Genomic DNA, 25,417 nt, shown 5'->3' on the forward strand with positions numbered 1-25,417 from the left:
GCCCAAGATGACCATGTGTGAGATGAGGTGAGAAGATCTTGCTGTGGTTGACAAGGGCAGGAGGAAGCTCTGCCAGCAGCAGTTACTGTGTTAGAAATTCCCTACGAGGATGAGGGTAACTGCTTTACCAGATCAGGCCTGAAGTAATGTAGATTAAACAGCACTTCCATGGTTTGCTCTTTTCCACTTCTTTTATGAGAAGAAACAAGTCATTCCAGAACTTAGATTGTTCTACCTAAATTAGTCTCTCCTCCGGCTCATAATTTTAATATGTGTAATTACAAAAATCCCATATTGACAGCATTTTCTGAATTCTTGGCTGACTCTTTTGTTCTGTTTGTTCTTTGCAGAGCCAGCTACTATCGTAAGGGTGGGTGTGCAATGTTGCCTGTCAAATGGATGCCTCCCGAGGCTTTCATGGAAGGGATATTTACATCAAAAACAGACACATGGTGCGCTTCCTTTCCTCCACTATCCTGTCTGTCCGTGTTGGAACCCCTTTTGTAAACCATGAATGTTTTGTAAAAAAACACACATTCTTGTTCACTTCTCACATACTAAAAGGACAGGCTAGGTCTTTCAGAGCCAGCAGTTTTTGAGGAAACAAAGGAGCAGAAAGGTCAGACCTGTGCAGAGGTGGGTGCTGCAGGGCAGCTGAGCGGGCAGGGAAGGGAGGGTAAAGCAGATGCAGGTGCTGCTCCATTAGTCCCACACTGAGGAAAGCAGCATGGGAGGCTGCAGGCACGATCCATCCTGCCAGTCAGGGAGAAGGGTGTCCTACATTGTGGATTTTACCTTTCTCCTGGCCTACAGCAGCACTTGGAGCTCCTGAGTGGCCAGAGGTGGGGAGGAAAGTTGGGAGAGCGGGAGGCAAGAGCTCAGGGAGTGTGTGGAGGGGGAAGGGGCTGGTGGCCAGGACACAGCTTCTGAGCAAGCCCCAGCAGAGGGGTGAGGTACACACTCTGGTATAGCTGAGCTCTGTCTCAGCATCAAGCAGAGGAGTTTCCCATTGCTGCACATCTCTCTACAGTTTTAACCAATGGGGTTGTGGTTTCCAGGTTTGGAAACATTGACCAGGTGAATGCTTTGGAGGGAATCCTGCCCCAGCCACTGTCCCCAGGGCTTTGCAAGCCACTGCACCCAGGCCAGGGCTGTGCTTGCTAGAGAGAGTTTTCATTGTCCTCTTAGTGACAGGTGGGACCTGTGGGCCTCAGAGCATCAGTGGGGACTCACTAGCAGGATATTTCATGCAGGGTAGCTATTCCAGAGGAAAAGTTTGCCAAAACTTCTCTCTCCAGCAGTGGTCAGTGTCTCAGAAAAGGATGACCTGACTTTCACTTTTGTTACCTCCAGCTGAGCAGTGCTGAGTACAAGGGCAAAGAAACCATATTTACCTACCTATATCACAGGCTTCACTCACCTAGCAGTCAACTACTGGTATTTGTTACAAGTTTTAAAGTTCACTGTTACAATTGTGCAGCTTATTTATGTCTGAATCCTGCAGCAGGATTTCCACCAGCTCTTGATCAAAGGTTGCAAAGGGCAGTGCTGATGGTACTGAACCTAAGGGCATTGCCCACTGGTGATGGTCATTACAGTATCCCTCACTTTGTTTTCCTTTGTTTCTGTACTCAGGTCCTTTGGCGTATTGCTGTGGGAGATATTCTCTTTGGGATACATGCCCTACCCCAGCAAAAGCAACCAGGAGGTTCTGGAGTTTGTCACCAATGGAGGAAGGATGGATCCACCTAAAAACTGCCCTGGCCCTGTGTATGGGACTATAACTTTGATATATTCATGCAACTAAGTTTCTGTTTGCTTTTTCTCTACTCAAAAGTTAACAACTTTTAAGATTGACATAATCATGGCTAATCTGCCTTATTAAACTTCAGTACCAGTGATTCCTCTAATATTTAATTTTTCTGTTGTTTTGGAGAATAACTCAGGGCCCATTAGAGAAGTCCTGGCCACCGCTTGTTTGGTTAAATATGACACAGTATTTCTCTATCTTAGGTTAGCTGTGAACCTTCGATACATTAGACTGTTCACTGACAGGGAAATCTGGGCTCTTTTATCTGTAGCCCTGCCTACCTTTAGTGTGTTGTCCAAGGGATTTCAGGTGGATGAGTAATTTCTCTGAAAGACTGTGGATTTCACACCACTGGTGGTCACATTCCAGTGGTCACCAGTGCATCAGTTGCCTAACTCCAGGGAAGGCAGAGAACTCACCTGTTAGAAGCAAGAATAGTAATGAATGTCTGTGATTCCCAAGCTGCCATGAGTCGTTGTCACATCCCATGGGATCTGCCATTCATGAACGTCTCCTGTTCTGCCCTTCCAGCTACCGCATTATGACCCAGTGTTGGCAGCACCAGCCTGAAGACCGGCCAAACTTTGCCATAATCCTGGAGAGGATTGAGTACTGCACTCAGGTATCAGTGCTTGTTTGCCTCGGATGAGAGGGGTGGAGAGGGTTCTTCTTGAGGAGCCGTCTAGACAAGCCGGGATACGAGATGAGGAGGCAGCACTGCACTACTGCAGTCAGCAGTTCAGGGAGACTGATGTCAGCCTGGGAGCCCTGGCTGGCATATTCACCTCATCAGGGGCTTGACCCTTCTTGTCTTTTGCTGCTGAAAGACACAGGCTGACACAGGCTTACACAGCTTTACAAAGAGCACACCTGTAGTTCTGCTTCTGCTTATAGAGGCATAAATTCCAAAAGACAGGGCAGCACCTGCACTGCTTCCACATGCCTCATCCCAGTCTCTCCATCCCAGTGTTTACCCTTAAGGCATAGTCAACACTGAACAGAAATTGTCCCAGCTCAGAGCACCCTTTGCAGGTGGTTTCAGCAGCTGTTGGCAATTTTTTTGAATCTGAAAGTGCTGGAGAAGGCAGGTGGAGAGATGGCCAGGCTTAAAAGAGTGGGGATTCTTAGGCTAGGCCAGAGGGAAAAGATGTGCCTGGCTTTCCAGGCCAAAATCTGATTTACTTATTTTTTTACCACCAGTTTAGCTTGTGAGGAATAGAGCAGTTTGGAAAATGTTCTCCTGCCTGCATCAGCGCAGGCTACTTGCATGATCTCACTGTTGTTCACTTCAGTCAGTTTGCTTTCCCTTGCTATTTGGGAAGCTTGATCTGGTTTTTATGTGTTTGGATCCTGGGATTGGAAGGCATATTTTTCTGCTATCTGTAGCTTGCCATGGCATACAGCAATAAGTAAAGGTTGCCAGGATCACTGCATTTTCTCTCAGTTTAATTTTCAAAACTGCTTAAATAGCTCAGAACCACAGTCCCTGTGGATTTGGCTTCAAGGGTTCTGCCAGTATTGTCTTCACTCTGCGTTCCCATTCCTCCCTTGTTGTGTGGAGGCAATACTTACATGGTTCCAACTTGCTCAATATTATGTGTTACAAACTCTGAGATGATAGAGATTCCAAAAAACATTCCCAAAGGAAATTTTGCTGGACATAAAAAATGCTTTTCATTGGTTTTGTGCCTCTGCTGTTCTATGGTGAGTTTAAGGGTTACTTTCTTTAAAAGAGTTGGATTTTAAGGATATCCTGTTGCATCTTGCACCTAACTGCACTTTGTCTACATCCCCTCCTCATGAAATGGGGCCTCTGGGTGGTGGGATGTGTTGAGATCATAGCATGACAGCTGCTAGATGTGTGATGGCTGCAGACTTTGAGAAATTCCCGTTATTCCCCTTGGCAGGATCCCGATGTCATCAACACCGCCTTGCCAGTAGAATACGGCCCATCGGCTGAGGAGGAGGAGAAGGTGGCGATGCGCCCCGACGATCCAGAAGGAATTCCTCCTCTCTTGGTCTCAACACACCAAGACAGAAAGGATGAGAAGCAAACCCTGCCATCTCCACCACCCTTGCCATCAGCCGTCACTGCTGGAAAATCTCTGGGGAAAGGGGGAGCCTTGGAACAGCCAGCGCCAGGGAAGGTGCAGTCAGCCACAGCGGGGGGACACATCAACATGGCCTATGCCCAGTCCAACCCCCCTTCCGAGCTTCACAAAAGCCGGGGCTCCAGAAACAAGCCCACCAACCTCTGGAATCCAACCTATGGCTCCTGGTTTGCGGAGAAGCAGGGCAGCAAAAACAGTTCTCTGCTGGAGAAGGAGAGGTCTGAGAGGGAGAATTTGGGACAGGAAGGAAACTGTACTGTGGGGCCCAACATTGTGACTGGCAGGCTGCCAGGCTCCTCCCTGCTCTTAGAGCCATCTTCCCTAACTGCAAGCGTTAAAGAAGTGCCTCTCTTTAGGCTCCGCCACTTCCCCTGTGGGAATGTCAACTACGGATACCAGCAGCAAGGCTTACCCTTGGAAAACTCCACTCCACCTTGTGCTAGCAGTTACGAGGACCCTGTCCTTAGAAACAAGAGCCACATAACCCAGCAGGGGCCCTGAGAGCCCTCGACCCTCTCTTGACTTTTCCTCCCCGTGGCCCCTGAGCCTTGAAGAGATGTCCTGTCACCCAACACACCACGAGCAAGGCATCGGACAGCATCACCTCCTATTTTGTGCAAACTTGCTCCAAAAGTGCCACCCTTGACGCTGTAATTTCTACTAACCCGAGAGGCTTCAACCCACCGGAGCCCCAGCAGAGTCAAAGGAACGAGGGGGAGGGAGGATGCAGGGAACTGTTGCTAACTGCAAGGCCCAGCTGCTGTTGCATCAACTCATCCGCATGGTTGTCGTCATGCCCTTCCTGTGAGCTTTTCCCAGTTGTGCGTCCTCTGCTTCTGTGTCAAGCTGCGGCTCACTGCCATGAGTGTTCCATGTCTGGGCTTTTCCGTGCCAAACTTGTCGTTGCTGTGGAAGACCTGGAGGTCTCCTGCTGCTGGCAGAGCTTCTAGTGGGTTTGGGAAGAGTGTCCTCTATCCAAACCAAAAAACAAAAATACGACAGTGCGGAATGGTGACACGATGGCACGTTCTCAAGTCTTGTTCCAGCTGCAATCCAGTCTTCGAAAGTCCTTGAATGCACAGTGTTGTGGGGGTGCTGGCAGCGCAATGGAAAAACCCTGGTCACGCTGCATCACTCAAAGGGGAGAGGAGAGGGGGGGTGTAGATGCTAGGAGGCATTCAGGGGGTGGGCATTGTTTGGCTGGGGTTTTCTTTGGTTTGTTTTTGTTTACCTATGCTTAAGCACCAGAACCAAGTAAAGCCCTTTCAAATTCATTCTGTCCTACAAAAGTAGGGATGCCCTTCATCAGGAATGTGGAAGATCAAGTGGAATCAATGTGAAGCTTTGGAGGACCTTGGTCATGAGAGAGACTTTCACCGTGCCCTGCATACCTCGAAGGTTTGAAATAGCCTTTGACATACGCTGTATGAACAACACCATAAAGGCAGAAGACTACATCGTGCCACTGTCTGGAAGCCAGATATTGTCTGTACTGAAGGGTTTAGAACCCTTTTTCCTTAGACAAAATACGTGTATGATAGTGGTTTAAGGACAAACACTCCATTGACTCACTTTGTACACCCCGTGCATGAAAAATATTCCAGTTAAGTGTATTGTCAAAACATAGATGTAGGAAATAATTCATGTGTAAAGATGTGCTTTAGTAACTTCAGCTTAGGGTTGGGAGGAGCTGTTTTAGCATGATCGCTATCCAAAAAAGGGGTGCTTATTTCCATAGAAATGGGAGTATTGGAGCATCAGCAAAGGAGTGGGAAGGTGTTCTTCAGTCCGAGACTCTTCATTTCAGTGAAGTCACCCTGAATCTGGCCTGGATCCAAACATTGAGGTAAGCTTCCTGTCTCCATAAGGGAGCAAACCAGAATCCCTATACATCCTAAACTTTGGGATGGGCAGATTGAAATTGGAGGACTTGGCTTGGGCCACCCCCCTTGTACAAAACACATTGCAGGAGGAGCATTAGTGTGCTCTCCTAATCTGCCTTTCTGATGCCTCTGATGCACAGAATTAACTGCTTTTTTTAGATCAAAGCCAAAAGCAGATGTGCTGACTGGTTAACAGGCTGTGCTCGTGTGTTGGGTCAGGGGCTGCTCTGAATTTCATGTTCATCTGCTAGAGATCCATCCCACTGCTGCTGCATGGGTTAGGGGGGATAACAAGGGTTACGCTTACAGACTTCTTTAGGCTGAGCTAAGTGGGTATTTGTCATCTCCAAGGTTATTAGGCTCACAGCTCTTGCTGTGAAATAGCCACTGGGGAGGGATTCTGTCTAGCTTAGGATTGTGTTAGTGTCACACCAGTCTCTCTCTCTCTAGCTCAGTAAACTCAGTGGGGTAGTTTCTCAAGTCTCAGGAAAGCTGATTAATTCTGGAGGCAAGCACTATCTGAACAATTTATTACACTATTGCATTATTCACATATAATAGCAATTTTCATTTAAGTATTCCAGCTTTCTCATTTTCAGAAGAGCTGAAGCTCCTCATTGTTTTATTTAGCCTTTCTTTGCAAAGGAGCACACTCTGAGTTTTTGCTGCCTTACGAAGTTACTGGGGGCAGAACCTGACCTGTTTACTGATGAGTATTTCCAAAAGAAGGCACAAGAACAAAAAGTTGCTAAGTTAATGATCTTTGACTAGCTGAAATTACTAATTCTTGGATCTGGGGCAGCAGCTTCGATGCTGCACAAATGCAGATAAGCTGCCAGGTTGTGATGTTAAAGGTGGAATTTCAAAAGAAACTACAAAAGCACAAGCAGCAAGAGATGATTTTAAGTCTGTAGTTGTGAAAGGCAGGCTCTCCCAGCCATAGTGAGATGCTCTGAGCTTGTGCTATGCAGTTATTTTATCATAGAATGTCTTACAGAATGGGAGTTGTAAGAAAATGAAGGAGCTAAACATGATCCTACTTCTTACCTATGGGATATGTCAAGAGATAATTCTGATCAGGGGAAATGGTGAATTACTACTGAAATTCTCCACTCTGCTGAGTTCAGTGCATTGAGACAAATATTGTTCAGCACTGGCAGCTGCTTTTAAGTGAGCTTCCCTCTAATGTGTCCAGTGCAAAATTCTTTGTTATGGGTTTTTTAATGGTCTGGATTTTCTTGGTTGGTTGGAGTTTTGAGGTTTGTTTGTATTACTGTTGTTTGTGGGTTTTTTAATCCCTCTCTCTTAACTCCTGGAATTCAGAAATCCAGTTTGGGCTTACTTTTAATGTTAAAACCATACAATTTCTGAGCTCTTCCACAGCAAGCATTTAGTTTAGTATCCCTGTGTGCTGTCCAAGCACAGTACTTCAAAAACCGTCCTGTAAATATTGGTGCTAATCAAATCTTCTCACTTAGAAACAAGAGCTGGAGCATTTGCCTGTCCTCTTTCTTAAAAAAAAAAAAAAAAATGTTACCATTAATTGCTTGGACCAAAGGGTGCTCTGTTATTTGTATCCAGGCTGCAGTTGCCATGAGAATGAACCAGAAATTTTAATTTCTGTGTCTAGGATGATTCACCTGTTCAGTACTCAGAGCTGCAGTGACCAGAAGGGATTTAAGTCACCATGGGCTCACCAGACCAAAGCATTCTGTAAATCCCAAATTCCTCAATCAAACCCCTCCATGCTAGGAGAAAAACAAATTCAGATTATTTTTAACCCTCTTACCCTTTTTGTTGATGACTTTTTTTAAAATTATAGTTTATTGACACAGTGTCTGTTTTTAAGGAACTTGTTTTAAGACCATTAACCTTTTGTGTTGGTAATAATGATGTTCTGATTTGTGTTTTCCTCATTCTGCAGTGGAAAAGCAGGAAGAAGTATGACCTACAGGATGTAAAGCATGACTGGGGAAAAACCCTGTGCTTATGCTCTGAAAATGGCTTATTTCCATGTAGATGTTACCTGGTTTCCTATAGAAGATAAGCAGGTTTCTGGTTCCGTGAGCTGCTGGAGGTAAATTAGGTTGGGATGCCTGTCTCTCTACCTTTCCAGTTGTGCCATCATCTTCCCTTTGTGCCGCTGAACTTTGTTTCTCCACCACGTGCCTGGGAATGAAGCAGGGCAGGAGTGAGGGTGGTTCTGCTCCCCGAGGCGCAGTAAGGGAGCGGGGTGGGAGAGGGGCAGGTGACAGGAGGTGCAGGGACCAGCGGTGGGCAGCCCCGGGGCTGCGTTCCTTTGGCCGGGTCGGTCTTGGACAGCGGCGTCGGACGCGGCCGCTCCAGCTTCCCTGCACAGGGAGCGGCCACAGCACGGCACACCAGGGCTGACACAGGAATGGCAGGTGCCACTCTGCATGTCTGCTCCTGGCTTCTGGGGGATGAGAACCTTGACATGGGAATAGCATAAAACAGCCTTCCACAGCAGCACAGCCATCGCTGTCCGTCTGTCCCAGAGTTAAACCCATCACAGGAAACATCCCAAGCATCCGCTCCTGGCTTCTTTTAGTACCGAGCTTCATTATAGGAGTGTCTGTCTCATGTACAGCCGTTTATGCAACATTGTTTATAAAGGAAGGGCCTGTGCACTTCAGGGATACTATGAAGAAAAATCCTAATATATGGTCATTGAGTATTTTGTATTGAATAGTGTATTTGTATTGTAAACAAGTGTAGTGAACCACAAGGCATGAAGACAAATAAAGTGACAGTGGCTGGATTTCTCCGTGTTGGGCTGTGCAATGATTGGATCAATGTCCAGACGTCTCTGGACATCCATTTCTACTTGGCAAAGTTGCAGAAGTGTTAAGGTGATGAACAGCCATGGTACGGCGAACCATGTTTTGGGCTCACAGCAGCTGTTCCGGATTTCTTTGCACTGCCAGTGTTACACACCAAGTTTCTTACAGGGGAAGGTGCCCTTCCCTCTGTCACAAGGAAGGCTGGCTTTTACCCACAGAAAGCTGGCCAGTATAAAAACAGAGCAAAGGATATGGCTGAAGATAGCATTTGAGTGTTTTCCTATTTAAGACAGCCTTTGAGACTGGACTGAGGGTAGGTCTACCTATAAGCTGTACTTTAATTCATTTTCAGTATTGAAAATGACACCATAGAATCTTGTGACTATTCTGGGAACAGATAGCTCCTGCCCTGAAACACTTTTTTTTATCCTGTCCCATACCACTCCTATGGCCCAGGCAGCTGCATTCTCATGAAATTAGGACTGAGTTACTACAAACTTTCTCCTTCACGTGCTCATTCTAATGCAGGATAGTGCTGTGGTTTGGTTAACAAGACTTTTCCAGTAGGCACCTCTCCTCTCCCTCCTTTGTTTCCTTCCCTGTCTTAACTTAAAAAGGAGCTCTCCTATGCTCTTCCAGCAGCAGGGCTGGTAGCAGCCAGCCACCACAGCCTGGTTTGGATCTGGCACTGGCTACAAATCTCTGCTCTAATTCCCCTTTCTTCCAGAGTTGTCAGTCTGCAGCCAGCCAGGGAAAAGGATGCAGGTGGGTACTCTGCTACGTGGCTTTCATGGACAGTTTGAGTTTCCACCTGGTCCTTGGCAAGGCTTCTGCAGACTCTGAACTCTGAAACAGCCATGACAGAAAAGCTGGGTTTGCCACCTCTCACAGGTGACAGATCTAACTTGTCAGAGGAACTATGTACAGCTATGTACAGGAACTGTGCTATGTTGCAGCTCTGCAGAACCAGCCCTGGATGCATGTGCCTCAGATGTTGCTGACCAGCAGCACTCTGAAGGCACAGGCTCCCTGCTCAGAAAACCATTACTGTCACCATCTGCAGAACAGTCACTGAGTCCAGCTGAGCTGAACTCCCTAGAAATTAATTCCCCATCCTTGGACACCTCAAGAAAATTCTTCTCCCCGTGTCACATGCACCTGTGGTCTCTCCTTTCCAGCCAGTATTAAGAAAACTTGAAAGATTTAATTGCTAAGAGTAATGAGGAAGGACATTATTTTTATTGGGACCTGGGAAACGCTGTGGGACAAAGACTGGCCTCAGAGTCTGCACAGAGAGCACAGAATTGCTGGGGACCGTCTGTTTATTTATTTATAAACTACACATAATGTTTTATTTCTGTAGTTTCTTGGGACTTCGAGGATCATTTGGCTTTTTTTCTAACCAGTCAGGGGCTGTGATAGTACAGTCCTCTGCACAGCACCTAATTTCAAACTTCACTGCCACTTATTTTCAGAATTTTCTTTATGACACAGTGTCCTCCTGCAAGAGTTGGGAGTAAAGGATTATGGCAACTTACCTTGGATTTAGGGAAGCACAAATCCCTTCCCATCATCACCTTGAAGAGAGCCATCAGTAATCCTTTCTGGAATGGACTGATTTATGTCTGTTTCAGACAGCATAAATTTACAGTGCTTCTTGCTTCCTGGCAGAAGATTCTGAGAGCTAGCAAAACAGCTCCATCCTGATAACAGTCAGACTTGCTCCTCTAAGCTACAGTGCTCGAGCCAATTACAGCCACAGCTTCCAGGAGAGATGTGCTGCTGGCTGAAGCTGAAAGGGAAGGTAGAGCACAATAGACCAGTGCCAGATGGTATCTGTGCCCTCTCCTGCACCCATCAGGCAGCTTCAGTCAGGCCCAGGCCAAGACCCCACTTCCAGCTGAACTGCTACAGAGCTGTGGAAGGTGCAGCCTGACACCCCTGCAGGAAAAACAAGCTCCCACTGAATCATCTGTGCTAGGCAGACCACACAGAAATGCTGAGACTCCAACAAGCTGCCCCAGCTTGCTGCCTCACCCACACACTTCTTCCCATACCCACCTCCTGGGGAGCTCCAGCTACCCCTCAGATAAAGCAGCTCCACCCATTCCATCTGGTCAGGCAGGAAAATGAGCATTCCTGGTAATGAGTCTCCTCACAGAAAGTCCACTGCCCTCCCAGGAGCACCAGGGTGTGACACAATGTGCTGTGCAAAGGCTTTGTTTGGAGCTGGCAGTTCTGTGCTGAACAGCCAGGAAAGAGAAAAGCTTCTGATCACAGCTGGCATTGGCACACTGAACTCCCTGCACTTAATTTGTACAAATGAACAGAAGTAAGAAATGTACATTCTATAAAGACCCCATGAACATTCTTTTTGCTCTACTATTTAACAGGGTTTCATTTTATTAATATCAGCAGGAAACAAAGTAAAGTTCGGTACATCACTGAATATCTGCATCTCTAAATATAAAGCATTACTTTTTTTTTACATTCAAAATTTACAGCTTTTATATTCAATTAAAAATTCCCGTGAGTTAGACAACAATAGGCATTATTTTAAATACAGATCAGGAAAAATAACTACAGCAACATTTAAAAGAAGGTTACAGCAGCAGGATTCTGTCTAAAAATAGGCTATTATTATTTAAAGTATCACTTCTTCAAGTAGGCAAGAGCAAGCAAATAATTTAAGAGTAAAATGACTGTTCTGTAACACAAACCCATCCAGTTAAGATAATGTTGACATAGAATGTATTTTAATTGCTCAGCATATGTTTAAAACATGGACAAAATATTAGCCATTCTAAAAGGCTGATACACAAATGATGTCACACAAAGGCCCTTAACACTGCTGTACCTAAAATTATCCTTAATTCATCACAAGATCTCACAAAAAAAAAATTTATACTGGAAACTGTTCCAAATCAAACAAAAAGAAACATGTATCACAAAGCAATCAAATAATGGCAACAGCTTGCTTGAAAACCCTGCATCTGTTCCATACCATTGGCAGGAATTACCTTGCTGTATTTATACAGACTTAATATTTATGATAAGGAAATTATGTATTCCACTCTGGCTTATTTGCATTTTACAACTGTGATACTCATTGCCTGCAGCACCCCAAACAAAAAAAATAGTCTCTAAAAATGAGGGTAAGCTCTCCAGGAGAGCGCAAAGTGCATTATTTCAAAGAGTGCATCTTGTCTGTAGCTCCTTCTACAAATGCAGAACAAAAAGTGCTTGTTACTGTACAGACTGGCATGCAGCATATTTGTGCTTTTTAAAGGCTTCTTATTTAATTGCTGCTCTTCTAGGAGAGGGGCAAATCCTCATATTTATCAGCCCTTCTGCATTATGGAGAGGAGGGGGAAAGAGGAAGAGAGATCCTAATGCAAAAATGCAAAAATACTCCACAACTGTTTGAAAAAAGGAGACGGTTTGGCTTTTTTTTTCCTCTCCTTTCTTATTGCTAGCAGCTGGTTTTGGAATTGACAAAGTGCCCAGGAACCAAGCTAATGCCACCCATCAACCATCTCCGCTGTCAAAAGCGGGCAATGCACAAACATTTCCAGTTCACTACTACATGGAGAAAAACCCTCTAAATACTGCATGAACCACACAGGAACTTTAGAGAATGCTGCAGACACTGTTCTCCAACTGGAATGGTTTTCAAATGATGCAGCATCTTAAAACCTTTAATAACCTTCCAGGCAACAAGGGTCATTAAAGTAAGAGAAAACTCATCAGTGGTTTTATTTCTTAACATGACTGAACACTTTATCTCCCTATTTTATATATATATTTATATAAAATATATCTATTATATACACACACATACATATATACTTATATATGTAAAACGCAAATGCAGGTTTAAAGATTCCAAAAGAAGTTTGTGTTCTAGGCGGGCTTGCCCTGTGCTTTGACACACTCCTTGCCCCACTCTGTGAGCAGCACGCTGTGGGCTCAGCAGACATCATCCACCAGCTTTGCCCCGTTGATGCCACGGTAGGTGACCCTGCTGGGCCGCACCAGGACGCCGTGGTTCAGCCTGCAGCTGAAGTAGCGCTTCTCCCCCACGGAGCCGTCGTTCTTCCCCTTGGCACTGCGCAGCTCCAGCCCCAGCCAGACCCCCGGGGCAAAGTCTGTGGGGCCGATGTACCTGATGGTGCCCATTTCATTGGAGCTGGTCAGGAGAACCTGGGAGCCTTCGTGCAGCTTCACGGGCCCCTCGGAGGGAGCTGTCGCGCTGCCGCTCCAGCTGCGCCGCAACACGGAGCTCTTGGATCTAGTGGGAAAGGAAAGGGAACAAAAAATGTCCTTTCTTTGGTATAAAACATCCAGGGAGAATCTGTAATTCAAGGAAGTGCGTGGGGGAAAAAACACACCTTCAAATCCCTTTTGAGAAAAACTGGGTTCGATCTCATGTAACTAACAAACCATGAAATAACAGTAACAGGCTGCTACACTCGGCACTCTGAAGTATTGGAAAAGCAATTTCCTACACCCGATGCTAGGATCTGCAGTATTTACAGCAGGTGATAGTATTGGTAAATTAAGCCATACAAAACATTTTATCTGGAGCTTAAAACAGTTTAGCCAAAACAACTTTACCATACAACTGTCAGTCAGGATCGCAAGAGCAAAGTGAAGCCCTTTACCAAGAACCTCTCAACTTCACCCAGCTGTGTGAAAATACCAAAATTTGGAGAATATGATTGGAAAACAACTTTAAGGCCAACCTAAATTCTAGGACTGTAGGACTGTATTCCTGGATGGAAAAACATGTACTACTAGTTCATTTTGAAAAAAAAAAGAAAAAAAAACCACAAAAAAAACCCAAACATGTAAAGATCTAGATATCCTATATGCATGAAGGGATTTTTTTTCATCAAAGCTAACAATCAGCTCACCCAAGCACTTGAAACTCATAACACTCACCTAACAAAGGCATTTCTTCTGTTCATCTCCTTTTGTGAAGATGCAGAAGTCGTGCTTAGACTGCGTCTAAAACCTGAGTGGAAAGATTAATAAGCTGTGTAGGACTTCTTAAGGAGAAAAAAAAAAAAAAACACCTTTATGAACACATATTCTTTGTGGGTTTTTTTATATTGTTTCCACTACATTTGCTGCACATTCTCCCCTCTAATTTGGAAATTAAATTATTAAACTTCTCATGAACATATATGCCTATAATAGGTTTGGCTTTTCAGAGGGAACAGAAATTAAACTAAACAAACCAAACAAGGGTAATTTGAAGGTCTTTTCACAAGAAGCTAAAGTAGAGGAAAAGAAAACCAACAACTTCAAGTACCTCACACAAGTTTTAGTAATTTCATAGGGACGTCCCCCTGCTGATCCCTTCATCAATCTCAATTTGTATTAAGGAGCAGGTTCCATTTCCCTTTCTCTCTGATTAGAGTGCAGTATTAGCAATAAGGGAAGACTGCCAACAATCATAACTGACATTAATTCTTTCTGCCAGGAGAGTGTTAAGAATAATACAGTACTCCACAGTTCCTTCTGCAGGCTAGATTTTTAGGAAGGGAGCAGCCAGACTGGCATTTGAGGTCCCTGAAAATCTCTTGTGCTTTTGGAGAAGTTGGCTTTGTGCAGATGGTTCTGACTGCAGAGCAGAGCCTGCCCCACCTAAATCCCATTTTCTCTCACTCCTACCTGGAAAAGTGCGAGTTCCTTTACTCCATGAAGTCTCTGTGAGAGAATCCAGAGAACCAGTCAGTCTGAAAAGCAGTAACACAATAAAAAGGTCATTTTGACTCAACTCTGAACAAACCTACTGGTTTCTTGTCAAATATTGATGAGGTTTTGATTCTTTCCTTCTCCATCTGCCCCCAAGAGACACCAGCATTCCTGCTGCACTCAGGCTGCTATGCAAGAAGTACCTGGAGAAAGTCAATGTATTTGAGTTAACTTGCCTCTCACTCACTGAGACAGCAGGTATGATTCTGAGGCAAGTTCCTCAGAGTTTCCCTGAGATGGCTTATTCAGAGAAATAAAGGCAAGAACATGTCTGGCAGAGTAACTACACACAAACAGAGGAGGAAGGAGAACAGAACTCCTTGGATGCTCTTCCTGGAACCTAAGGAAGAGACTACAGGCAAGTGGTACATGCTTTGGATCCTCTGTGCAGTTAGCTAGGATAAAAAGAGTATTTTCAGTCATGTCCAAGGGCAACTTCCTTTTATAATTGAATTTAGCAGAACACATCAGGATTGGGTCACAAAAGTAAGGTTTAATAAACACAGCGTATCAGAGGTCCTGATATAAAATACTTCAGGTGGCTGCAAGAGAAACAGAGGAAGATGCATTTATAGTTTTACACTCTGCTTTCAGAAACCTGACCTAAAACCACCAGATTTTTAATGGAGGTTATAAATTTACATTTGCAGAAGAAAACATTTGTGTCTTCTGTATCTGTTTGAAAATTTTTCCATGTTGGAAATGTATTAAGAAATCACTTGGCAACCCTAAGATGACAAGAGCTTCCGTGCTCACCTCTGTACACGAGATGGGGGTGCAAATATGCCATATCTGGGAAGGCAGCTGAAGTACTGCACTCCTCCCACAGAGCCATCGTTCTTCCCATGGGGCTTGTCCAATTCAATTCCACACCAGAACCCTACATTGCAAAATAGTGAAATCAGGGCATTTTGAACAAAACACTACAGGCTTTTCTTCACCTAGACCACTGGCACAGTTGTCATTCACCCACATCAAGGAAAACAGTTTCTAGTCAGAAAATGTCAAGATGCTAACAGTAAATAGAAATATTATAAAATAGCTATCTATGCAATTATGCAAAAATTATAGCCTAATAAATCCAATTATCTCAGCATTTTTATATGCTTTCAGTAAAATTAGTGACATTTTAATTAATACAAAAAAGTTAAAACATTTGAGGAATATGTATGTGTGTATACATATATATATATGTACACACTAAAGTAAAATAGAATGTTACTAAGCATAACTGGCTATTGGACAAGGAGACAACAAAAAGCAGCACTGCTCTTTCACATTTCCCTCTTCATTCCTCTGACCACATGGTTTATGCCTCATCTGAGATCATCAACAGTAAAATTAAAGTTTTGATATTAATTCGTTCTTTCTATCTAGCAAGTTATAATTAATACAAATTGCAAGGTTGGTCGTGTGATACCAAGAGAAGGGTGCAAAAATTGGAACCGGCCATCAATTAATCTCATACAGAACACTGAATAGGCAGCAAGATGTTAATGAGCTTGATCATTCATAACCTGTGATAAATGTGAGCTAATTACACAAAGGTGCTAAATTTCATACTCCATTAGTAGTCCTTATGCTATCCATCCCCAGAAGATTCAGAATTTAATTCGAGTCACTTGGTACTAAGGCACTGGATAAAACCCTAATTCTAATTATCAGCTCACGAAACTCAAGAATGACAGCTTATGAATTAGAAAGGCTCAGCATATCAGAAGTTCTCCCCTTCCCACTTTTAGAATTAAGATCTGCATTGCAGCAGAAGCAACAAACCCTGGATAACTTCCAGAGCTTTGCTACACATTAGAACTGAAATACTTAAATGTACATCTGTTACATTTTCTATAAATTACTGGGTTAGCAAATGGTGATGATTTGTCATCTTTTGTTTTCCTCCAAAAAATTATGTTCCTGATTTAAAGCAGAGAGGGAGGAGACTTAACATTGTCAAATAGCTTTCTGATTTGACAGTTGTCAGTGTACGTGGAAAACAGCCCTTTTCTCCCTGATCACTTTCTCAGCAACAACACAAAGAGCGATGACATTGAAGTGACCCTCAGGGAACTTCACTACCACAGCAAGGGCTGCCTACAGTGAAATGGGCAAGGGGGCAGGGATGAAAGAAGAACAGAGCTCGAACCACGACCCTGCATCCTGATGGGGTTTTTGAAATGCTGATGCCACCCAGTGTCACAACAGAGCACTGCCAATCACACAGCCCTCACCCAAACCAGGTGCTCACACCAACACTTACCAACTGCTTCTGCATTACTCTTGCAGTGAGATTATACATAGGGCCATAGAGAAGATAATATTAGTTTCAAAATTAATTTCTACAATTCAGAACAACTGGCTGCCTTTGACAGCACTTGGCTTCACTGCAAAGTGTTTTTTAGCAAGGGGAAGGGAGAAGCTGAAAGGATGAGAAAACTGTGGTAGAGGTTGGGGCTTTTTGAGATATTTGTAACTTTATTGATCTTGTGGCCTAAAAGTTTGTTAGTTAAAATTTTATTATGTTCACAATTACTCTCTTAAAGATGTCAATAAATTAAGAAACAAGGCCGGCACATGACATAAGAGTGCCACTATTGCAAGAGACAAGCTGTGTCAAAAAGCCTTAACACAAAAAGTAAGGAGTAAATGCATGTGATCTCAATAAACCAGATACCCCTTTGGAGACTCAACTGAAGACTTTCAGAAAGCTGTGCTAGGAAGCTGGACTCTATGATCCTTGTGGGTCCCTTCCAACCCAGAATATTCAGTGATTCTGTAATACCTACAACTTCAACATCAAACTATCTCTCCTACATAAGTCAAGACAGTGGACAAATAAAAGCCACATTTTAAACCATTATTTTTTCCTGACAGTTGCATTAAAGTAAAAAATATTCAGTGAAACATAAAAGGGAGAGGGGGAAAGAGATAAAGAAAGAACTTGGAAACAAACCAACTTAAATTTAGAATTCTTTTGGAAGGAGTGAGGGAAAAGATGGATTACAGTTCTCGTGCTCACATGTAAACTATTCCATACTGATTTGACAACATACACAGAGCACTGCACATACCTGGTGCAAATTTTGTTGTCCCACAAAATCTAACAGTGCCTGTTCTCTGTCCCACCACCAGTACTCTGTCTCCAACCTGGATTTCTCCATCAAGAGCATTTTTCCTCGTGGTTGGGGAACTATACAGCCCTGGTCAAGAGAAGAACAAGATCTGAAATTAGTGAGATTAAATTAGTAAAATTAAATCTTTAAGAAAGTTCTCAATAACAAGCCAAATGATTAGTGAACAGAGTATTTATCTCTAACACAGTGTACCTTCCACACATGGCAACACAAATTTTGCTTAGGTAAAAACTTGCTTTGTGCAGCACAAAAACTGGACTACAGCCTTTTCTCTGCTCTGAAAAGGTACAGTGACCAACTATAAAAACACTTTGCATCTTGAAGACCTTACAAAAATCTTTCTAAAAGTTTCCAAACCTAGGTTTATGGTTAAACTACTTCACAAGTGTCTTTCTCAAACTATCTCAGGTTCTGAAACAACACAAATAGTTCTACAGAAGTACTTAACGCAGCAGTCAACTCCCCCCTGTGAAAATACACCTCCATACAACAGACCATACCAGCACTAATCTTAGATGAGGCAGAAGACACTCTAGTCAGGGCCTTTTTACTGTTGCTCATTGAGTTCCTCTTCTTAGAGTAATTCCATTTGCCTTCCAAGGAGGCAGTAGAAGAGGAAGAGCTGCTGTACCCAGGAAAACCTAAAGACATAAATGAAAGTTTTCCTTCAGGGATTCTAATTTGGAAAAGGACAGATTAAGCAGAAAGGAAAGCTTTTGCAATATGGAAGTTATCTCTCTCCATGGACAGCAGAACACAAAGTAAAGAGCCATAGTTAGAATTTGTTATGCAGTGTTTGCACAAACACCTGTCGGGAATGACACGGGTGCACCCAATCCTGCCTTGGGAATATGGTGATAGCTGAGTGCTAGAAATGGTCTCCAAAAGCACATCTTTATTACTCTATGAAAGTTCATCTAAGCAGTCCCAAGCATATTTATTAAAATACATGAAGTTTAGTAATAAGAGATCATACCACCATCCTTTCAGCATCCAGCCTACTAAAGATTTGATGAGAAGTGAAAGGAAGGTGATATTGTGTGAGTGAATTATTGCCTGGATTGAAGCCTACTATATTCCATTACATACTGTATTAATATTAAAATCTGTACTATAAAACAAGAATGGGAAATAAATCACTTTTATTTCCATTTGCAAACCCTGAAGTCTAAACTGTCCAATAAGACTTAATGTTCATCTTTCCTGCTTCCTTTTCAAGGCCCTTCATCTTCTCCCCTTTTTTAACCCATTCTGCCCAAAATGAGGCAGGGTACAGCAAGACACATCTATGCCTCAGCTTATCGATGTGAGAAATTAAGATAATATTGCTTATCAAATTTTCCAGACTTTTGAGAAGCATAATGCATTCGTTTTGGCAAACACCTTGATATTGACACAGGGTTAGTTTTTCAATGTAATTTAATTCTCCAATTTTGCAAAACAGTAAAGAACTGAGGAAAGGCAAAGGCAGTGGGTCTAAACAAAAGCTGAGGACAGAAATCTGAAGACTCTGAGATACTCACTACAGTTAGGCTACAATAATGAACATGCAAATTACTAACTAAATGGTGACTAAACAGGCAAACTTCAACTCCATGTCCAAGGTATAAACACGTGCACATTTGCAAACACATGCTACATGTATTTATTTAAAAGCCAGTCCAGGGATGGATTCACTGGAGGTCAGACCAGCATTTTTACAGGGATGCAACAAGAACTGCTCCAACTAAACCTGTCACCAAGATACTTCATTTTGTGGGAAATCACAGCATGGGAGAAGGAAGAGCAGAAAAGACTTCAGTAGGCCATATAATTGATTCCTTCTCCTTCAGGCAAAACAATTATTTGTTACAACACTCTTGACAGTAATTGGCCTGTTCTTAAAAACATCCCATCAGGGAAATCCCAAGACTTCTTCAGTAGTGTATTTCACCACATAATTATCCCTAGGGTTACAGGGTTCCCCCCCTCATATAAAGCCTCAATCATCACCAGTTTACATCAAGGTTTTTTACACCCACTACACATGCAGAGTGGGCTATACCATCCCTTGTATTCTAAAGCTTCCAGTTTTACACCTTTCATCTTCTGTCTTTTTAATCACAAATTTCAAGTCTTTACTCCTAAGCCATGTTTTATAAATCCAGTTGTTGTCTTTTCTGAATTCACAACTGCTCACTCACAGAAGCTATAACAAGATGCTTTCTTTCACAGACCTGCTGGAGCAAGTCCAAAGGAGGAGATAAAGATGTTTAGAGGGATGAAACACCTCTTCTATGTGGAAAGGCTGAGAGAGTTGGGGTTGGTCAGCCAAGTCTCATTGTGGCCTTTCAGTGACTGAGGGGGGCCCACATGAAAGATGGATAGACTTTTCATGAGTAGAAGCAGTGACAGGACAAGTAGAGGCTTTAGACTGACAGAAAGGAGGCTTAGATCAGGTATTAGGAAAAAATTCTTTACTGTAAAGGTGGGAGACACTGGAACAGGTTACCCAGAGAAGTTGGGTGATGATCTTTAATGACCCTTGATGATCTTCAAGGTCCCTTTCAAATCAAACTATTCTGTGATTCTGTGACTTTAAAAAGGCATATTCAAATGCACACTTCAGATTATTCCAAAGAAACACTGCTTTTACCAACACTTAAGAGTATGATTTTGTAGACAAAACCTCAAAGGAGATACAACTTTGAGGGTTTGTTCAAGACAGCTGAAAGTGAGGTCCCTTTGTGTTTCAAGTTCAAAGTACTGGTGTGGTAGAAGTTGTTATCCAATTGTGAAACTAGGTAATTGCAGAGAATGATTCACATGCAGAAGGAACTCTTTAGAAGCTAGTTTCATTTTTCATATTTGAAGCCTGTTCTTGTAAGTCTGCCATGACACAGCACCAAGACTGTTAAGCACTGTTAGATGGTAACACTTTATTAGAGAAGCATGAACATACAGATAGAGGAAAGAAAAAAAATACCAACAGAATATTAAAATCTAGGCAGCAACAATACAGGGCAAAAGTCCTTCCTCAAAAACCTCAGCCAGTAATTCTGCAGATCCTGTGCAAGGATCATTTACTAAGAGCCAGCTTTAAGGGCTTTCCCATGTTCCTGACCAAGCATTCAGACAGCAGTGGTTACCAAACCAACACGGAACACCAGCCAAATATCCACACAAATTACTTTGCTCCTAGAAAAAGAAATACCTAAAGCCTGCCTGAGACTTGAATTAAACAAGCAAGTACAGTGTAGATATAGGGCTTTTACAGAAGTAGGGCAGCAATAATACTGCTTCTACCATTCAAAGTATTTTTCCTTAAGATGTCAAACAAAAATTAAAAATCATTTAATTACCATCTTTTGCAGGTACATGTTTTCCCCTGTTGGCAGTCAGAAAGTTGTTTTCAGAAGCACTGTCTCTTTTTGCAGTATTTAGGCCTATAAAAAGAATATCTGAAATTAAATATACACATCCTAACAAGTAACAATAATTTTACAGGAAAGTCACAAAAACAATTTTTGCAGATTATACAGATTACTGGATGCATGAAAAAATTTATAAAATTGTACAATTCCTTAGACACTTGATAAATGGGTAAAACAAGAACTGCAGAATTGTTTTGATGGATAAGCACAGATATTAAACTCCTTAACACATTAAACCAGTCCAAACTATCTTGTCAAACAATAAACAAATGGTCTACAAAATGTTATTTTTTATATTGAAGCAGTTTTATTTAAATCTTTCAAGCATTCATATCTATAACATTCATTTTAATAGTATTTTACCAGTATTAATTTCATAATTTCTGCTTTAAAGATTATACATCAAGGTTTTGAGAGAGATTTGAGATCAAATCTTCATTCAGACTACAAATAATAATGTAAGCATGCCAGTATGATTTTGAAGAGCCTAACTCTCAGAGCAGCAATGTTGTGATATGTGTAGGAACTGATACACTCACCTAAGTTATAATTTGCAAACAGTTATTTTGCATTTCTGACAGTTTCCTACTCTAACTCAATGAAGAGCAAGCTTATCTATGATTTATCCCCTCCCTGTCATGAAAGAAAAATCAATCACATCTGTTTTATTTAACTACATCTCTCAGCTTAACTCAGCCACAGAGACTGAATTAGTTTGTGAATGTAGAGTATTTCCCAAACTTTTATGGCCATTAAGGCATCAGATCAAAAACCTAGTTGTTTGTGACTGATAGCACATTTATTAATTTTATCTCAGTAATCCTTTTCCTAGAAACTTGAAAAATATATTTTCCCATCAATGTGATGGATTATTCAAATCCAGCAAAACCAAATAAAATCACAAAACCCCTATAAAATATTTTATTTTACTTTGCAGCTTATAACCTTATCTATAAAAAACATACTAATTTTTTTTTAATCATTATAAACCAATGTAATCCAGGGAGGAAGTTTAAAGGAAAGAAATGTGACCTGGTGATGCACATAAACACTGCAAACCCAAGTTCTGCCTCTGCAGCTTTGTCCTTGCCCCACTCCTGCCAGCCAATCAGCCAGGCACATTAATCCCAGTGGAATTCTGTGCTTGGACTCCCTGCACACAGCACCTTCCAGACACTCACATCCAGTGAATGTAAGCTCTCCTGGGCAGATGATGCTTAACTCACTCTGATTTATCTTAGAGCAAGGTATCAAATGTTTAAATTTCACAAATACACAACTGCACCTCTGGGACAGAAAAGGTGGGTTAGAACTGAACTAGTGACAAAGCAAAAGTCCCTCTCATTATAGTTTAATAGGTTACAAATAGATCACAACAAAGTGAATCAAACACTGGAAAATAATGAACGGAAAAAGTCAGTTTGGATCTGCTCCTGAGCAATACTCCCCACAAACTGCTTATCCCAAGAAGCTTTTTATGAAAGATGCCCATTTATAAATAGCTTGAATCTTGTGCTAATTGTAAATACAGACACTCACTCCCCCCTCAATGTATGCAGAGAAAAGTTACATAAGTCATCCAAAAAGCTGTCAAAATGCATCTTTTCCTGGCACCAGCCTGCTGCATTGTATCCATACCCAGAATATTAGGGATGAAGCGTGCAGTGTTTTAGGGTGCTTGGGTAAATTCAATGGAGATGTGTTTTATCTTCCATCCCTTAAGCTGTGCTGCCTTAGTGTGAGTCATCTAAACGGGGCCCAAAAGGCAGAAGAAATGCCAATGAAATATTTACTGACATTATTACATAGGCAGCCAAACACGGGGTGGGGGGCAGATTATGCATGGCCAGCACTGCACACAGCAGGAAAGAGCCTGCTCAGGTTGGAACCTGAACAGTCAGAAAACATGGATCATTTACTCCACAGAGAGGGAACTTACCCAGAAGGAATAAGTAATTTGAGCAAATTACTAAGAAAGTAAACCAGAGCCAGAGACTGAGCCCATAACTCCAATCAGTAGACTCGGGTCTTATTACAAGGACAACCTCTCCTATTCTGGCACTGGTTTTACTCCGATAATTTAATTAGCAGATAAAATACAATTAGTTAAATAGTTTCTTCACCACGTTGCCAGAAAATTAATCTCTTCAATTTCCAGGCGTAAAGGTGTATAGATTATTTACTAGATTTTAATTCCTTGCAAATTCCCCAGGAATATCTTAGTAAATAGAACCTCATTACGTTGAGACACTTAAGTGGTATCACAGCCAATTAGAAATTAATTTAATGGCTCAAGAATAAATGTTGTGGTGAGGGATTTTCTTTATAGAGTATGTAAAGAGTAGAAACTGTCACAGTACATCAGATCACTGTAATCATAGCTCCACAAAACATCCTTCCAGTACCACTCCACAGGCCAGTCAACTTCCAACAGAACAACATGGAGTTAATGAATACCTTATCACTTCATCCCAGGCTATGAACTAACTCCAAACAAGAATTTTAACACTAAGATTTACTAATTCTTGAAGATTAGTATGTCTCCATCCTGCGTCAACATGCAAGAAAACACTCACCAGAATTCACTTTGGAAGTTATGTGTGTCACATCTATTTTCTTGGATTTGACCAAAGGCGAAGACCGCACGGAAGAGCTTCTTACAGAGCTTTTTTTGTGATCAGAAGCCTTGCTTATTTTGGAAAGGGGTGCAAAGATACCTGGAGAGAAAATTGTATGTTCCAACAAAGAACCATAGGTAATGGTAAAGTAATAAAACTTTGCAGCTACTCTCTCACATCAATTAATTTGGGTGTTTTTTAGCCACCATCAGAACTTGCTATGCTGACAAAGCACTTGCAGGGTAGGAAGGACAAGCTCAAGAGAACAGTGAAACCAAATTCCTTATCAAGCAGCTTGAACAGGATAAGTTGGAAACACTCAGAAAGACTATCAATTAGAATCTCCTTTTTGTCCTTACAGTAATGTTCAATCTCCACTGCTATGAAACACAACACATTTTGTGTGCCATGTGTGGCCATGGCACCTCAATTAAAATACCTCAAGCTCAAAGTTAGAAAACAACTACAAGCAGGAGTGTCTTACCAAGGAAGACAAAGCAGGAAAAGAAACATGGTTATTATTGTTACAATACAAACAACTAGTTTCAACAGTATCAATGAAAAACTAGAAAATCTCACAGTCTCAAAGAAATAACCAGAAATTTTGACTGATTGGTTGTTTCAGTCATTTTGCAAATAGTTGCAGCCAAAACTTTAAGACCAGCTAAAGAATCAATAAATCAAACAAAACACTGCAAAGAAAAGCAACAGAATCTACTACCTGCTTTTATCCTCCCAACAGTTCATACCTTACAGTACACTTTAAAATTCAGAGGTTTAAAATTTGTAGAAAAAAGAAAACAAAGGCTATACCACGTTTTGGTGCACACTTGAAGTACTGGACTTTTCCAACACTTCCATTGTTCTTCCCTTCTGGTTCATCCAGCTCTACACCAGCCCACTGGCCGCTGGCAAATTCTGTTGTGCCACAAAATCTTAAGGTGCCAACCTAAGAGAAAAAGCATCAACACAGAATGGGTTTGTTAAACAAGTATTGTTCATGAGAAAATAGTATCAGTTATGAATGAGACAGCAAGTCATCTCCAAGCTTTTCATCACAAAAATGTAAACATCACTTCCCTCACTTATTCACATTCTATCTTTCAACACCACTCAATACATTTTCCAAAAGGTCTTATTCCTTCTGTGTATATTTTGCATTAAACAGCAGCCATGGTTAAGGACAGATGTCACAACAGGCAAGAATTAGACAGTAAGAACCACTGTGAACAGCTCTAGGTCAGCAAGGTACAGGAGCACATGCCCACTGAGAGGTTTTACTTGCACTGTTTATACATGAATAATTCCAGAACTGGGGCTAGGTATCTTCCTGAACTGGAGGTTCCATAGAAATATCAGACAAATCTGTGCGTGCATAAATACACACATAAAAACATATATTTTTTAATATATATATCTAGCAAAGGTTCAAGGGTAAACTTCAGAGAATAATTAATTTTTTCTTTGGAAAAGATTCATATGCCTTCTATTCTCTCCTTATGATTAAACAAAATTTTTAAAGTCAGCAAATGTTTTAAACATTTAAAATGTCTTAAACACTTGTTGTTGCTTCAATAAATACTATAGACTCTGAACAGATAAGCATATGGAGAATATCAAGACAGACCAGTCTTGCTGGTAGACCTCATTCTCCACAAATATACTTTATAAGCTTAACACTTCAAACAGGGGAGGAATAACTACAAGAGATGCATTTAATATTGACTTAATTTCATTTTTATATTTAATTTTTAAATTAGTTTTAGGAATAAAAAACTTTGATCTTTCAGTTGCTCTGTTTTCCTCATCTCATGTGACCTTAATATTAGCTCACTTTACACTGTGACTCACTCCACTGTTTAACCCTCAGAGACCAAACAGATAGAA

The 25,417-nt window shown here is 41.8% G+C and overlaps 2 protein-coding genes across 5 annotated transcripts in view; one reads left to right on the forward strand and one right to left on the reverse strand.

Annotated features, from left to right (window-relative positions):
• ALK (ALK receptor tyrosine kinase) overlaps positions 1–8,583 on the forward strand; it is a 306,102-nt gene extending 297,519 nt beyond the window's left edge. Inside the window, exons 27-31 of the mRNA XM_077781748.1 lie at positions 351–452; positions 1,636–1,770; positions 2,342–2,432; positions 3,718–5,767; positions 7,729–8,583. Coding sequence (XP_077637874.1) covers positions 351–452; positions 1,636–1,770; positions 2,342–2,432; positions 3,718–4,422 — 1,033 coding nt within the window. The 3' untranslated portion in view covers positions 4,423–5,767; positions 7,729–8,583. The remainder of the gene's footprint in view (positions 1–350; positions 453–1,635; positions 1,771–2,341; positions 2,433–3,717; positions 5,768–7,728) is intronic.
• Positions 8,584–10,985: 2,402 nt separating this feature from the next.
• Positions 10,986–25,417, reverse strand: part of CLIP4 (CAP-Gly domain containing linker protein family member 4) — a 31,415-nt gene continuing 16,983 nt past the window's right edge. For 3 of the 4 annotated variants that reach the window (XM_021534872.3, XM_021534873.3, XM_077781928.1), the window contains 9 exons: positions 24,344–24,479; positions 23,489–23,629; positions 20,841–20,924; positions 18,000–18,140; positions 17,437–17,565; positions 15,125–15,248; positions 14,285–14,349; positions 13,550–13,622; positions 10,986–12,896 (listed from right to left, as the gene is read on the reverse strand). In XM_021534872.3, coding sequence (XP_021390547.2) covers positions 12,575–12,896; positions 13,550–13,622; positions 14,285–14,349; positions 15,125–15,248; positions 17,437–17,565; positions 18,000–18,140; positions 20,841–20,924; positions 23,489–23,629; positions 24,344–24,479 — 1,215 coding nt within the window. In that variant the 3' untranslated portion in view covers positions 10,986–12,574. The remainder of the gene's footprint in view (positions 12,897–13,549; positions 13,623–14,284; positions 14,350–15,124; positions 15,249–17,436; positions 17,566–17,999; positions 18,141–20,840; positions 20,925–23,488; positions 23,630–24,343; positions 24,480–25,417) is intronic. The other variant, XM_021534875.3, reaches the window with a different exon arrangement.

This window comes from Lonchura striata, chromosome 3 (genome assembly GCF_046129695.1).
Source record: "Lonchura striata isolate bLonStr1 chromosome 3, bLonStr1.mat, whole genome shotgun sequence".
NCBI classification, from domain to species: Eukaryota; Metazoa; Chordata; class Aves; order Passeriformes; family Estrildidae; genus Lonchura; species Lonchura striata.